This window comes from Nanorana parkeri, unplaced genomic scaffold (genome assembly GCF_000935625.1).
Source record: "Nanorana parkeri isolate BGI_ZX_2015 unplaced genomic scaffold, ASM93562v1 scaffold1202, whole genome shotgun sequence".
NCBI lineage: Eukaryota > Metazoa > Chordata > Amphibia > Anura > Dicroglossidae > Nanorana > Nanorana parkeri.
In genome coordinates this window covers 337,198-352,325 of record NW_017307470.1, presented here as the reverse complement: position 1 = coordinate 352,325, position 15,128 = coordinate 337,198, and the positions used below count along the sequence as shown (strand labels likewise).

Below are 15,128 nucleotides of genomic sequence, written 5' to 3'. Positions count from 1 at the left end.
TAGTGTGTCTGTACTCTCTGACCATCTCTTGTAGCTTGTTTGCAGTCTCTGACTGTTTCTTGTAGTGTGTCTGCACTCTGGCCATCTCTGGTAGCTTGTTTAAAGGTCCCCACACACCTTACCATAATCGTGGGAAATCCCGCGATCGTACGATTATCGTAAGGTGTGTGGAAGCTGTGCGACCTCTACTACTATAAGGTCGCACGACTTTAAACTTTCGAACATGATGTAGCATTTTCGTAAGATAAAAGCCGGACGGGCCGTTCGGCATTGCGGTCATCGGAAGACCGCCCCTCAGGGGGCGTGGCTTGTGATCATCGCAAGTACTATCTGCCTATGCAAGATGGGCAGATCGTACGTTTTTTTTAAAGTATCTTACAACCATCGCAAGACAAAAGTCTTGCGATGGTTGTAAGGTGTGTGCCCAGCCTAAGTCTCTGACCGTCTCTTGTTGCTTTTTTTACAGTCTCTGACCGTCTCTTGTAGCTTTGTGTACAGTCTCTGACCATCTCTTGTAGCTTGTTTACAGTCTCTGACCATCTCTTGTAGCTTGTTTACAGTATCTGACCATCTCTTGTAGCTCGTTTACAGTATTTGATCATCTCTTGTAGCTTGTTTACAGTCTCTGACCGTCTCTTGTAGCTTGTTTACAGTCTCTGACCGTCTCTTGTAGCTTGTTTACAGTCTCTGGCATCTCTTCTAGTGTGTATGCACTCTCTGACCATCTCTTGTAGTTTGTCTGAACTCTCTGGCCATCTCTTGTAGCTTGTTTGCAGTCTCCGACTGTCTCTTGTAGTTTGTCTGCACGCTCTGTCTCTTGTAGCTTGCTTGCAGTCTCCGACTGTCTCTTGTAGTTTGTCTGCACTCTTTGTCTCTTGTAGCTTGCTTGCAGTCTCCGACTGTCTCTTGTAGTGTGTCTGCACTCTCTGACCATCTCGAGTAGATTGCTTACAGTCTCTGACCATCTCTTGTAGCCTGTCTGTAGTCTCTGTCTCCTGTAACATGCCCATTCACTGAATCTTAGGTGTGGCCTTTTTAGTGATGTCAGGGGCCACACTTGGGGCCCCCTATACCAGTAATGTTGCCCACCATTAATGTAGATGGACAGAATGATGTGTTTCTTGTCAGGTCTTCTCCTGAAGGTGTCCATGTGCCTCCAATGCCGGAGGAGGTGATCAGATTTCCCTGTGACACCCCAGATCTGTAGTAGTGACTGACAGCCGTGCAGGCAGCTCAGGCCCTCGGACGGCGGCCATGACGGGGTTAAGCAGAGAGCAGGCCATTGGAGGATTAGTTGCATAATCGTCAGTCATCGAAGCGCTCCTCCCCTGAAGAGGAAACAGTAAATAGGAGAATGTGGCCGCAGCCAGCGATCTGTGTGCATAGTAAACAGAGGGGACGCTGCGGGCCAATCAGGAGGCTGTCAGGGGGTGAGGGGCGGAGCCAGCCTCTGTGACATGGGCAGGCTGGCTGAGTCCGGCAGCAGCTGATCACGTTTTCAGTGCCGCTTCCTATCGCTGGGTTCGCACGGCTTCCAGGGGAGGAGAAGAAGGGGGAGGCGGTCGTGTTATTTGGCGCTGAGGGCTGGATGTTGTTCCCAGGGAGATGATCCCCCCGTACGGATTTCGGCTGAGTGTGATGCCCACCCGCGGACCAGTTCGGAGGTAATCTGGAAACTTTTCCGCCGTGGTGCTGAGTAAGCAGATCGTGCCCTGCTATACAAACATGGAGCCCGTGTGGGAGGCCGGGGGCAGCCTGAGCTCAGGAGAGGAGGGGGGGACGCGGGCTGCACTGACCTTGCTGATGGTTTGCCCTTTGACCCCCCTGGCTGGTGAGGAGGCCGGAGTGGGTTTAGTACGATGCCGAGTTTATGGGGAATGGCTCCGTGCCTCGCCTGAGCCCATGTACTACATAGAAGAGGAAGAACTTCTCTGTGTATACACATTGTATCACTCTAAGCAGCCAGTGCTGCCTGTCTCAGCCAATGGGAGGGAGTCTTGTTGCCCTGGTAACAGGGAAGTATTACTGTATCCAGTATTCCTGTGCCTGTACAATTGACACACATGGATGTCACCTGCATTCCTCTGTTCCTCTCTCGGGAGACATTGCTGCTCCTGACAATTGTTGAGGTGGAGCTCACTTAAGCAGATACTCAGCTGGTTTCCTTTGTGAAACCTGCATAACCAGTCTCTCCCCTCCTCCTCCTATTAGTGATGACATAGTTTAATGATTATCGTCATGGCCGCCCCATAGTAATTCCACTAAGAGAATGTTACTCTATTCTAAGCAGTGTGGGGGGTGATTGGGGGGTGACCTGTACCAGACACCTGTCATGGAGTGATTGGGGGAGGAGGGGTGTGACCTGTACCAGACACCTGTCTTGGGGTGATTGGGGGGGTGACCTGTACCAGACACCTGTCATGGAGTGATTGGGGGAGGGGAGTGTGACCTGTACCAGACACCTCTGGGGTCCTCTACCAGACACCTGTCTTCTAGTGGGGGGCTGGGGTCCTCTACCAGACACCTGTCTTCTAGTGGGGGGCTGGGGTCCTCTACCAGACACCTGTCCTGTGGTGATAGGGGGTTCTAAATATCTTTGCATACTTGCGTTGCTCCAGCTTGTCCCAATGGAAGTATACATATGTTATATCTGGTCAGCCGCTGGAGATCCTGTGAAGCATTGCATTAGCTAGAGCTACTACAGTAGTTTACAGAGATCTTCCAGGTCTGTGTATGACACCTGTGAAAACACAGAGGGTCACTCGCTTGTTAGCGTGGCCATTCAGCGACCGCCTAGTATTTTTATTAATAATTACAAGGTGTACTTTGAAGGGGGGGGGGGCCGTACTATGATGTTACAGAGTGTACAGGATCCCCATGGCCCTACCAGGTAGAAAATCTGTATATTTCCAGCTTGGCCCCATGTAAGTATCCTTGTTTATACCTGGCGCTCAGAGTCATTGCTTGAAATCTAGTCCCGCTCTTCTCCCACGTTTCTCATTGTGGGCAGCCATTTATCAGCTGACCAAGTGTTCATCCTATTTACTACAAGTTTGTGCTTCATATTTCAGTGATGTCACTGGCATGTGAGTAAGTAATGAGGATAGTCTCTCCCAGGGTATGGGCCCCGTACAGTGATCAGTGGAATGAAGAGGGCCTGTATATGGTGACACCTCGTCCTCTGAGCAGCACACGGAGCACTGTTATCTGCTGCTGTTACATTTCAGCACTCGGTGAGCAGTAGTTACTTTGTGCTGACTCTGCAGTGACCTCCAAATAACCCCTCGTATTATACACTGATTCCATTGCTTTTTCTGTTATTAGCTCACAGTTGCAAGGCGCTGTTATTAAAACCAGCGTGGAGTAAATTGATTATATATTCAGGAACGCAGCTTTTGGCAGTTGTTGGTTCACACGTGTTGCCCTCTCTGTCAGCGGGGTCTGCTTGGGGGGGGAGTAGATATCCAGGTGGATATTAGAAATTGTATGATAAAGTACATAATTTTTCATCCTGGTTTTTCACAGTTTGGACTAAGTGTTCCCATGTTTACATTAGAAAGGTTTTCATTTCTGGGACATTGCATCAATCTTATACTTTTAGGGCTTGTTCAGTGCGGAGCAGTTACCGAACGCACCAAAAATGCATCCCAATGGTATTTTGGGCTCTAGTTCGCACCGCAGCGTTCTGTTCCAGAGCATGTGGACAAACTGCAGCGTGCCCTATAGGGATGCAGCTAACGATTATTTTCATAATCGATTAGTTAGCCGATTATTAAGTTCGATTAATCGGATAAAAAAAAAAAGGCTCCAGTGATGGACTACTAGTTTTCTATTGAGATTGTAGTCCATCACGGGAGCAAGCTTGGCGCGGTGGAAGTAAAAAAAGTGTGGTGTGCAATATAGTACATTATACAGCGGCGCAGTGCAGAATACCAGCAGCTATAGAGGAATGTAGCAATAGTACATTATACTGTAATGTACTATTGCTGGGATTTGTAGTCCTCTGTAGCTGGGGTTATTCTGCATTGCACTGTATATAATGTATTATTGCTGGGATTTGTAGTCCTCTATAGCTGGTGGCATTCTGCAGTGCGCTGTATAATGATTACATGGCGCAATGCAGAATAACAGCAGCTATATAGGAATACAACAAATACCAGCAATAGTGCAACATTATAGTATAATGTACTTTCTAGGATTTGTAGTCCTCTGTAACTGCTGCTATTCTGCATTGCGTTGTATATAATTTATTATTGCTGGGATTTGTAGTCCTCTGTAGCTGGGGTTATTCTGCATTGCACTGTATATAATGTATTATTGCTGGGATTTGTTGTTCCTCTATAGCTGCTGGTATTCTGCATTGCGCCATGTAATCATTATACAGCGCACTGCAGAATGCCACCAGCTATAGAGGACTACAAATCCCAGCAATAATACATTAAACACCCGGTATTATATATTATTGCTGGGATTTGTTGTTCCTCTATAGCTGCTGGTATTCTGCATTGCGCCATGTAATCATTATACAGCGCACTGCAGAATGCCACCAGCTATAGAGGACTACAAATCCCAGCAATAATACATTAAACACCCGGTATTATATATTATTGCTGGGATTTGTTGTTCCTCTATAGCTGCTAATGTTGTGCAGTGTGCCGGTGTATTATACATTGGTTTTCTGTAGAGCTGCAACAATTATTCTTTTAAGTCGATTCAAATCGACGATGGAAAACGCTGACAACGTTTTCCATCGTCGATTTGAATCGACTTAAAAGAATAATTGTTGCAGCTCTACAGAAAACCAATGTATAATACACCGGCACACTGCACAACATTAGCAGCTATAGAGGAACAACAAATCCCAGCAATAATATATAATACCGGGTGTTTAATGTATTATTGCTGGTATTTGGTGTTCCTCTATAGCTGCTAATGTTCTGCAGTGTGCCGCTTTAAAAAAAAAACAACACAGGAAACATTAAAAAGCTCCCGGCCGATCTCGACTTACCTTTTAATGACGGTGTTGTCGGCGGGCAGCGGCGTTGTTCGTTGTCGGCGGAGAATAGGGAAGCTCACCGGGAGGAGAGGGCCAGACGCATGTCCTCAGCGTGTGTGCGGCGTCGCGTGAGCGGGTATACCGGCGTAGGCGCGAGTGGCTTAACCGACGTGGGCGTGGCGTGAGCGGCGAGCGGGAAATTTGAATTTTAGCCGACGAATCGACTATGGAAAAAGTTGACAACGTTTTCCATCGTCGATTTTAATCGAATAATTGCTGCAGCTCTAGTGCCCTATTTTTTTTTCTGCTCTGGAATGCATGCAAACACATCAAAAACGCATGCAAACACACTGGAACCCACTGAAAGCCCATTTTAGGCTAAAAAGAAAAACCGGCCCGGAAAACACCACAAAACACACTGCACTGCATGTGGAGAAACTCATGCACTTCTGGTCCGCATTTGGTGTGAACAAGCCCTTCTACACAGCAATGGCAGGTAGCACTGTGGCCTTGCAGTTTGGAAAGGGGGTTAAGACCATTCCAGGCTATTTCTTTGCAATCTTCGTCCTGCTGTAGAGATTTTCATTCACTTCTTGTCCCGGAGAAGACATTTCTCCTCATTTATAAACAATTTCCAGATTCACGACCGAATCCTAATTTAAAAATGTGTGAATCTTGAGTGAAATAATTTAGAAGTAGGTCCCGTTCACACTGCAATAACATTAATTCTGTAAGGCTTCCAGCGCACTTTCTTGACGCAATTGCAGTGCAGCACAATGCTCTAGCCAAAATGCCACATGCATCCTTTTCAGGGTGTCGGGCAGCTCATTCAAATCACCAGACTGGTATGCCACGTGTTAACACGCTGTGCGTTATGACGAGAGTTGACAGTGAGTTGTCAGTGAAACAAAAAGTTCTGGGAAATCCAAACTTTTATGGTTGTGACCAGAAGAGGAATAGAGGCGAGATCTACACCTAAAACAGGGGGTTGTCCCCCTTTAGAGAGCTCAGCTCTTACATTCTGATGTTTTTCCAAGGTAAGAAGTGAGGGAATTATCTTAAATGGGACACAAACTGTCAGGTGATTGAATCTCCCCCGTCCAGTTTATCCAAAACGTATAAAGCCAGAACAATTTTCTTCCATTTTAACCTTTCTAGGCGAATAGTTCATCTTTGTTATTTTATTATCCAGGCTGTGTGTGGGCCTGTGCGACACCAATGGCCATGTGTAGTCTGTGTTTGGGGGAGGGTCTTGCTGTGGGGCAACCTTATTTGCCCCACCAGTATTAGAATGAGTGTGGGGGGGCACATTTGTTACCGCAGAAAAGAATTTACTTTTTCCTCTTTAGAAAGTTTGGTATTTTTTTATTTGGATTCATGTATAAAGCTCAATGGCTATTTGAGACTTGGCCTACGGGCTTTTAACTTCAATATACAACCCTGGAGAAGCGGTTTTCTTCTGTGGGTTGCGTAGACCAAGATTATTATGATATGGAAATATATGAATCTCTATGGTATTTGTACAAATTAGTAAGAAGTATACTGACAGTGGAGGAAGTTTTGTATCTGTATTCCTATAAAAAAGTGGGCTTGTCTTTTATTTTAGGTCCATATCAATCAAAATGGATTGGCATGTCTTTTAATAGTTTCTCAGTGTAATATGGTGTTGAAATTTGAGTCACTACATACAACTTTCAAATTTGCTATTTTTAGGCTAAAGTTGGGTTATCAAGGACATTTATATATGAAGAAAGAAAACATGGATCTGAGCACCACCAAGAGATTGCAAATCTCTTGGTGGTGCTCAGATCCATATTTCTCCTAAAGGGGCACTAAAATCAGGAGTTAAATCTTAAAAATGCTTTCAGGTACCAGTACAACTTTGAACATAAATGTATCTTATTTGTGTATCACTTGGCTGTAGATCCTCCAATCATCTCTGAATTGGTGCTGACACCGTCCTTCCTTCTGGAGGGTGGCTACTTCTGTTCCCCATGGTCCCTGTGTGTGTTGTAAAGAAGCCACCGCTCCAAGCTCACTGCCGTGATGAATTACAACTTCAGTACAGATTCATAAACTAAACATGAGATTGTAATCCATCACGGGAGTGAGTTTTGAGCGGTGGTTTCTTACACAAATACACAAATAAGATACATTTATGTTAATAGTTAAGGTTATTGAATAAATTTTGGGAATCTGGCAAACTAGAAATATATGAGCTGCCAATGCTAACTTTTATTTTTTCAAGGTGCAGGCCTTGGGGCTGTCATCCTCATCCTTACTTTACTGCTTAGTGAGTCACTGACCTGTGTCAAGCATGTATTTGGCTGGAGTCCATATATGCCTAGGCCTGTCATGATAGAAGGATAAGGATGACAGACCCCAGGCTTGCACCTTCAGAAACAAGTCAACAGTGGAAGCTCTGTGTTACTATCTTGACAGGTCTAGCGACATATCTTCCCCCTCCCACTGATGACACATTGTTCTGGAATATTTTCAGGCTACGTTTCTCCTGAAAGCTTTATCTATTTGTATATTGTTATTACCGTGTATTTTATGTTTGTCAGCTGATCATTTGTTTTTAGCTTACATGCTAGAAAATGAGTCGTAGAAAAGTAATCTCCATCGTAGGTTTCTGTTGGCAAAGCTTCAAAGTTGCTGACTGTTCTCTTTTCCTTCTACCTTTTTCAGTTGCTGATATGTGTTCAAGATGAGTGGAATTGGAGATAATCCCTCGGACCCTTCCAGGGTGGAGCAGCGGAAGAGGAAAGAGAGCCCAGATCAGCTTGGTCCCAGGTAAGTCAGTACTGTCATTCTGAATGCTTCCCTCACTTGGATGTGACAAGTTCAGCCAAAAACCACACATAGCTTTGCAGTTGCATGTAGTTATGGAATGACAGCATGTCATACCCTGTCTGCTGTTCTGACTCAAGCTAGACCTTTACATTACGCGTTTCCAAAAGCTGCATTTTATAGTGCATTAGAATGTCAAGGTGACTTGGTTGTATTTGCTGAAAATGGAAAGCAAAACAGGACATAAATTGAGTGTTTACACTGCGCCTGCCACTTTGACGAGATGGCAGCCATTTTGTTCTCCTAGCAACCAAAAGTACAGGTTGTTAGTGCAGTGCCCTAATGTACCCCTCCTCTTCTTACCTGGCATCTATTCAATTTATTGTGTGCAAGTCTGCCGACTCCAGACAGCTGAAGTTGGCACACTTGCTTATGCTGCCTTCCGTTTTCCACATGTCATCTTCCAGGACAGCCTATGAGAGATGACTCCACCCCCTTGTAACAGAAAACACATCTTTCACATTAAATAAGAGATCAGTGTAACCCCCATCTCAGTTATTTGTGTTTCCTCCGGCCTAACAGGAGCATTGCAATGTTTATTTTCCTCCAGGCCTTCATGCTAGTTGCAGGGGTCTCCCCAAGTCTGGATCTGTCACTCACAGGGACTTGGAGAGCTCCATGTGCGGCATCTGTCCCCGGACAGGTTCCCCCAACTAGCCTCGCTGGCGTAGTGACTTTAGTTGAGTCCTGCCCCTCCCCCCGTGTGTCCTGCTTTTAAGGTCTGGGACCTGAGACCCCTGTGCTTATACTCCTCCCACTTAAAAGCCTTGGATATTTTTTGTATATAATCAGACTTCAGGACAGTTTTTCGACTTCATTATCTGGTCCTCGTGTGAGTGTACTTTAATGTACATGTACCAATATACCGTGTTTCCCCAAAAATAAGACACTGTCTTATATTTTTTTTGGCTCAATAAAACACACTAGGTCTTATTTTCGGGGTAAGTCTTATTTTTTTTTTATGTATAACAATCCAAAGTTAATACAAATCCAAGTTAAATAATCCAAAATGGCAAAGTTAAGAATAGGGTGATCAGGACGATCAGGGGTGCCATACCTTTCCAAGAGCAATTTGGTAACCAGAATGAGGGAAGCGCACTTTCACTATGGATTCCTCACAGGTGGCGTGCATTTGGCATCACTCCGCCTGTGACGCGAGCCGGCGCTATAGAGGAAGCATCGGCTTATGCGGCTCTGCTCCCTGCGCTTCATTGGCACCGCTGATTCTCTCCCACGGCTCTTCAAGTTCCCCCTTATGCCACCACCGGCCCTGGGAATGGTCACAACTAGGTCTTATTTTCAGGGTAGGTCTTATATTTTAGCAATTCCCAAAAATGGTACTAGGTCTTAATTTCGGGGTAGGTCTTATTTTCGGGGAAACAGGGTATAATGTAAAATGACAGCATGAGAAAAATATAGTGGATACTTATTATTGGGAAGGACCAAGCCATATGAAGTCTGGTCCTATGTAGAATGCAGCACGCACAAACAGGGATCAGGGACGTCCACTAACCGCAATAAGCTGCAATTTTTTTCTTAAAGAAAATAAAGGCAGAGCAGAGGAATGAACATGAACTTTTATAGTTAACCTGCGATGATACCAATACTAACACCACTGGTTCTTCTTTTTGAGGGCTCTGGTTGTTGAGCACATCTTCCAGCTTCACTTATATATTGCCGGGGTTCTTCACCCTTTTACATTAACAGACTGCTCAATGTCCCATACTCCCAAACCCCCCCCTGTTTAACGGTCATCACCACCAGTAGTTTGACCTCAAAAGATGCCAGTAGCCTGGTGTTCACTTTACATATGGATAGCTAGGAAGAGAACAGCCAAAACAAAAGAATGTTATTTTTTTTTTTTTGTCTGATCCCTGTGAAGCCCTCATTGCAATATAGGCCGAGACTGTACAGGGCACCTCAGTTTATGCCAAAGTCGAGATTAAACCTTGCCCGTTTTTAAAGTCCTGCTCGCTGCGTTCTTATCCCAGGACTTGACTGGGCAGTAGAGGCTTTGGAATTTCACAGTTGAATGGGAGAATATAAGTTTTAATCTTAAAGGAAAACTATGGGGTTAAGGGTTTTCCCCCATAGTTCTCCTTAGGGTAACGGGAGGACACGAACTAGCGTCCTCCCGTCACCCTAGGCGCAGTATACCGCGAGCTGTAGCACGTGGTATACTGAGACGCCGCAGCTGAAGCGGATCCTGACAATTATGCTGGGATCTGCCCAGCTGCGTCACTGACAGCTGGCTCTGCCTATCTAGAGGCAGAGCCAGCTGTACCCTACCCCGTCCGTTCCGCCAGTCAGCGCTGGCGGGGAGGGGGGAATCTAGCCCCTCCCCTGTCACGGCAGAGAGCCGTGACAGGATCGAGAGGTGAGCGAACGCCGGTATGTGTTCGCTCACCTCGCGATCTACTGAGCCGATCTGTGACAGTCTCATTGTCACAGGTCGGCTAGAACTATGAGGTGAGTGAAAAGCACTCGCCTCATAGTTCTCCTTTTTAACATGCTCCATGCATGGCCTGGTCTTTGGGTCCAAGGTAGGGTCTTACAGAGATGTCTCAATATGTCTGTGAAGGTTCTCATTCATCCAGGTCATGGTATATCTGTAAAAAATAAGTCAAGGTTTCACTGGACATCCGACCAGCTTTCTCAGTTCAGGCTCTGGGCAGGTTATTACCACCTCCTAGACTCCAATTATGCAAATGCAATCAGAACCTGGTTGTGGCTAACAGATTACGTGGATTGGAGCAACATTCACCATATTTATTCCCAGATAATTAATTTTGTATAAGTCATTCTAAATTGAGAAAGCTGGTTGGATGTCCAGTGAAACGTCTTCAAGATAAATACAGCAAGTCCAGTTGCCTTGATTTACTTTTTACAGCTATGTCTTACAGAGAGGTCAATAACACAAGCTGCAGCACAGTTATTACCTTTTGAAATGTTTTAGGGCCCATTCACACCAATATTGGATTGAAAACGCAAGCTAACGGCGGTCCGTCGTGTTCTGTTGCATTTTTTTTCTTTTTCTTTTTTGCCAATCTTTATTTTGCTTAGCATGTCCTGAGTGGACAAACATCCTATGGTATTTTTATTATATATTTTTTTAACCTCTGTTCTGTTGCAATGTGAGCTGGTCCCATTCACACCCATACATTTATCAGGTTGACATCCGTTGAAAAACGGATGCTAATGGATTCGGTGTGAGCGGGCCCTTTAGAAGGTTGGAGACTAGGAGATAGTCTCCTTTGTTCCACGATTCTGGTCACAAACCGAATCAAACTGTGATCAGACCGCGATCTCGACTAGAGGAAGCCACGACCAGTGTCAGAGCAGGGAAGATGGCTGCGGTTGTGTTGGTCACCCGAAACGGAGTTCCTGAACGGTCAAATTTTGCCGAATTTCTGAATTGTTTGCGAACAGACGCGTTCGTGAACCGAGGTACCACTGTACTTGCCTTTTACAACAATAAAAGAGAATTAAAAATGAACTCCCTGCAAACAAATACAAAGGTTTAGTATCTAATGATGTAGTGCAGGGGTGGGCAAACACCGGCCCCTCAGCTGTTGTGGAACTACAAATCCCATGAGGCATTGCAAGATTCTCAGAGCCACAGGCATGACTCCCAGAGGCAGATGCAGATCTGATCTCACTGATCTCACTGATCTCACTGCTCACACTGATCTCGCTGCTCTCGCTGATCACGCTGCTCTCGCTGATCTCGCTGATCACGCTGATCTCGCTGATCACGCTGATCTCGCTGATCTCGCTGATCTCGCTGATCTCGCTGATCTCGCTGATCACACTGATCACACTGATCACACTGAGCAAATCAGAGAACGAACGTTCTTGGCTCTGCTCCCCGCTCTCCATCCTGAAGTAATTTGCAGTGATTCCGGGTCCCCCAGAAGGGCAGGACCCTGCTTGCTTGAAACAGGGCTGAATGTAGAAAAAAAAAATCACCGGCCGGCATCCAGAACTGCATGTCCTGGGCATCAGGAAATAGGGGTTCCGCACCCCTGGTAGCACAAGATTCAGGTAAGAATACACATGCTTCTTCTACAGTATTTAGACGAGATTTGCTTCTCCCACAGTTCCATATTAATATGCTGCAAATGAGGAGATTCCCATCAATCACTTAGTGTTATGCGTTTACATTGCCTGTGTAGTTTAGCTTTCCGATGCGTCTTATTGTCGATACAAAGTCTCTGCTTTGCCACTTGCCACTGTTTTGTGCCATTTGTACCTGTCGAAGTGTAAGAACTTGTATGGCTGCTTTGAGGAAGAGTTAAACATGGCCGCCAGGAGTGTGATTTGTGCGAGCTCCTGCTAAGCTGTGAAATCCATATGTATATGTAATTGCAGGAGTGGTATGGGAGGAAGGGACAAGGCCCTCTGACTAACACAATCTTGTGACTGTCTTGTGTGATTCAGATACATATTTTGTTTGGGGTTGAAGACTAGAAACATTGTTTTAGCGCTGAAATCCTGCGAGTGGCGTTACAGAGTGGTAATCCGCTCACAGTATCTCATTATCTTACGCATTCCCATTAGGCCCATGCAAGGAAAGAAAAATTGCTCACATGACTAAAACACATTAGCACTACTGCTCATTTAGCTGTGCTACCCTGTTTTAGACTAAATCTCTTAAAGGACCCTATAATGGAATTGCTGTCTTCCCCTGGTGCTGCATCTGTATTGGGCACTTGGCTAAGTATATTGACGTCAAGGTACACACTCATTAGTATAAGTAGATGTCTCATCAAGAATGACAGGCATGTGCCAGATACAGGTGGCCATGTTAAATAGGTTGTCGCTGCTATGAGTACAGGCAGATGTCTGTCATCTGGGGAGCACTGGACACTATCTGCATGGAGTTTGCATGTTCTGCCTGAGTTTGCATGGGTTTCCTCCCACACTTCAAAGACATGCTGGTAGGTCAATTGGCTCCTGTATAAATCAGCCCTGTATGTAGCATGTGAGAAAGAGACCTTAGATCAGTGGTGGCGAACCTTGGCACTCCAGCTGTGCCAAAACTACATATCCCAACATGCATCTGCCTCTGGGAGTTATGTCTGTGGCTGTCAGAGCCTTGCAATGCCTCATGGGACTTGTAGTTCCAAAACAACTGGAGTGCCAAGGTTCGCCATCACTGCCTTAGATTGTAAGCTCCTTGAGGGCTGAGACTGTTGTGAATGTGCGTATGTAAAGCGCTGTGTAAACTATTGGCGCTATATAAATCCTGTATAATAATAATAATAATAATAATAATAATAATAATAATATGTAAAGCGTACAGTGGCAGTTACGTATTCCCAATCAGCCACAGTCACTGTTTGAGTATTCTACCAGTGGTGGGTGCCGGCCGTCAGAGTACCATGCCCTAGCAAGAGAGATTCCCCCATCCATGCTCTTTCATGGGGGATGAATGAGAAGTAACAAGCGCACGGGCAGCTTTAAACTACAGCTATTGGGGTCACAGTGGTTTGATGGCCTCCAAACCTCGTTACACACACTACAATTTGTTTATTCTTTTCCTTAGGCAGCTCCTTTTCCTTAGGCAGCTCCTTTTTCTTTAGGCAGCTCCTTTTCCTTAGGCAGCTCCTTTTCCTTAGGCAGCTCCTTTTCCTTAGGCAGCTCCTTTACACAACAGTTTTGGTAGATCCTGTCTGGATACAAATGAACGGATTGTTTAGGTACTCCCTCATGTTATCTAGTTTTGGTAACACTAGGGGCCTGTTCCCACCATCTACCTAACAGTGCTTGTTCAACAACTGCCGAACGGGCCGGTGTGCGTGTGCACACTGCCCGTTTGCAGTCATCGGAAGCCCGCCCCTCATTGCAGTCATCGGAAGCCCGCCCCTCAGGGGGGCGGGCTTGCGATGATCGCAAGTACTATCTGCCTGTCCAAGATGGGCAGATCGTACGTTTTTACTAATTACTTTTCAAGGGTTGTAAAGTGTATGGCCACCTTTTAGTCTTGCCACTTTGCCTGAACTAACAATGATCCACTGATCACCATATGTAACTGATTTCATCTTGATGGTCCTTTAGCACATAATACGGCGGCCACTACAGCTAGAATCCTGTATATGAAATAGAGTTATGGACATATGGTACTGCAAGAAAGCAGAACTATGAAAGTTTTATACTAGACATACTTTAGGAGAGAGTAGGACAAAGCCCAGGAGCCAGGTAGGCAATGCTCCCTAAAAATTGCTGCTGGTGCCTAACTTTTGAGGTTTTCTCCAGTGGTTGTCAATGAAGCTGGTTCCTGGATTGGACAGACTGGCTCCTGAATTCCAAAATAATTTATCTATCCCATTTTAAAATATGATAAAAGTTTTACCCTACATGTATACAGGCTTCAGAGCTATAGGTAAGGAACTGGCCGCACGATGATGATGATGATGATGATGATGATGATGCCATAGATAAAAGTTTATATAGTAGCTCGCCTGATCTTAGGGACCAAATGAAACCTTGTTTATTCCCTACTGCTGATATGGGCAGGATGCTGGTGTGTTTACTTCTCTAGGCCTGTGAGGTTCCTTAGTAAAACAGAGGTAAAGCTTTGGCCTTGCCCTCTTAGTCATTAAGCTAATGATTACAAGAACCATGACACATTCATTTGGCAGCAAGGTGTGTGTGTGTCAATCACTGAAGTGGTGGAGGAGACAGGTTGAAGGGACTGGTCTAGGAGCCGACCAGGATTGTGGTTTGTTTGAGTCTATCTTTATTTTAGCTCCCTAGGAAAAAATCCACTTTTAACCCTTTGCAGTATGGGGGTAGCCTCACTGCAAGGGTTAACATTTTACAGGGACCTTAGGAAGATAAGTACACTGGCAGGATCAGGGCTTGTTGATTAGAGCTGAACTCTTGGGAATAAAACAAACCGTGTCAGTGGGTCGTCCTCCACACTGCAAGTGTGCCTAGGGGATTATGAATAAGGTGATATGCTTATCTTATTCTCGCTCTGCTGTCCCATGTTGTGGCTGGGCCCTCTGTGACCTCATGTATAATGCAGGGTTGTTGGCCCCGCATTTACAGGATGACACCAGAGAACTGCGACGGGTGGGGCAGCACAGTGCAGAAATGGGCACCAAAGGACCAGCCTTGCAGCATGGATTAAGCCTGCAGGAGCGAGGAGTAAGGTATGTATATCACCTTATTAATAGTCCCCTAGGCAAAGCAAGCATTTAACCTTTTGCAGTGCGGAGGGGGGCAGCTATGAGCATTAGGCGTGATGATGTCAGCAGGCCTCGGACTGCAA

The 15,128-nt window shown here is 45.5% G+C and overlaps 1 protein-coding gene across 6 annotated transcripts in view; it reads left to right on the top strand.

Moving 5' to 3' along the window:
• The window catches only part of NCOA2 (nuclear receptor coactivator 2), a 191,785-nt gene that overhangs the window by 93,632 nt on the left and 83,025 nt on the right, over window positions 1-15,128 (top strand). For 2 of the 6 annotated variants that reach the window (XM_018568532.1, XM_018568526.1), the window contains exons 1-2: window positions 1,562-1,634; window positions 7,677-7,792. In XM_018568532.1, coding sequence (XP_018424034.1) covers window positions 7,707-7,792 — 86 coding nt within the window. In that variant the 5' untranslated portion in view covers window positions 1,562-1,634; window positions 7,677-7,706. Of the gene's footprint in view, window positions 1-1,561; window positions 1,665-5,220; window positions 5,232-7,676; window positions 7,793-15,128 lie in introns of those variants that run through there. The other 4 variants (XM_018568529.1, XM_018568528.1, XM_018568527.1 and 1 more) reach the window with 3 other exon arrangements.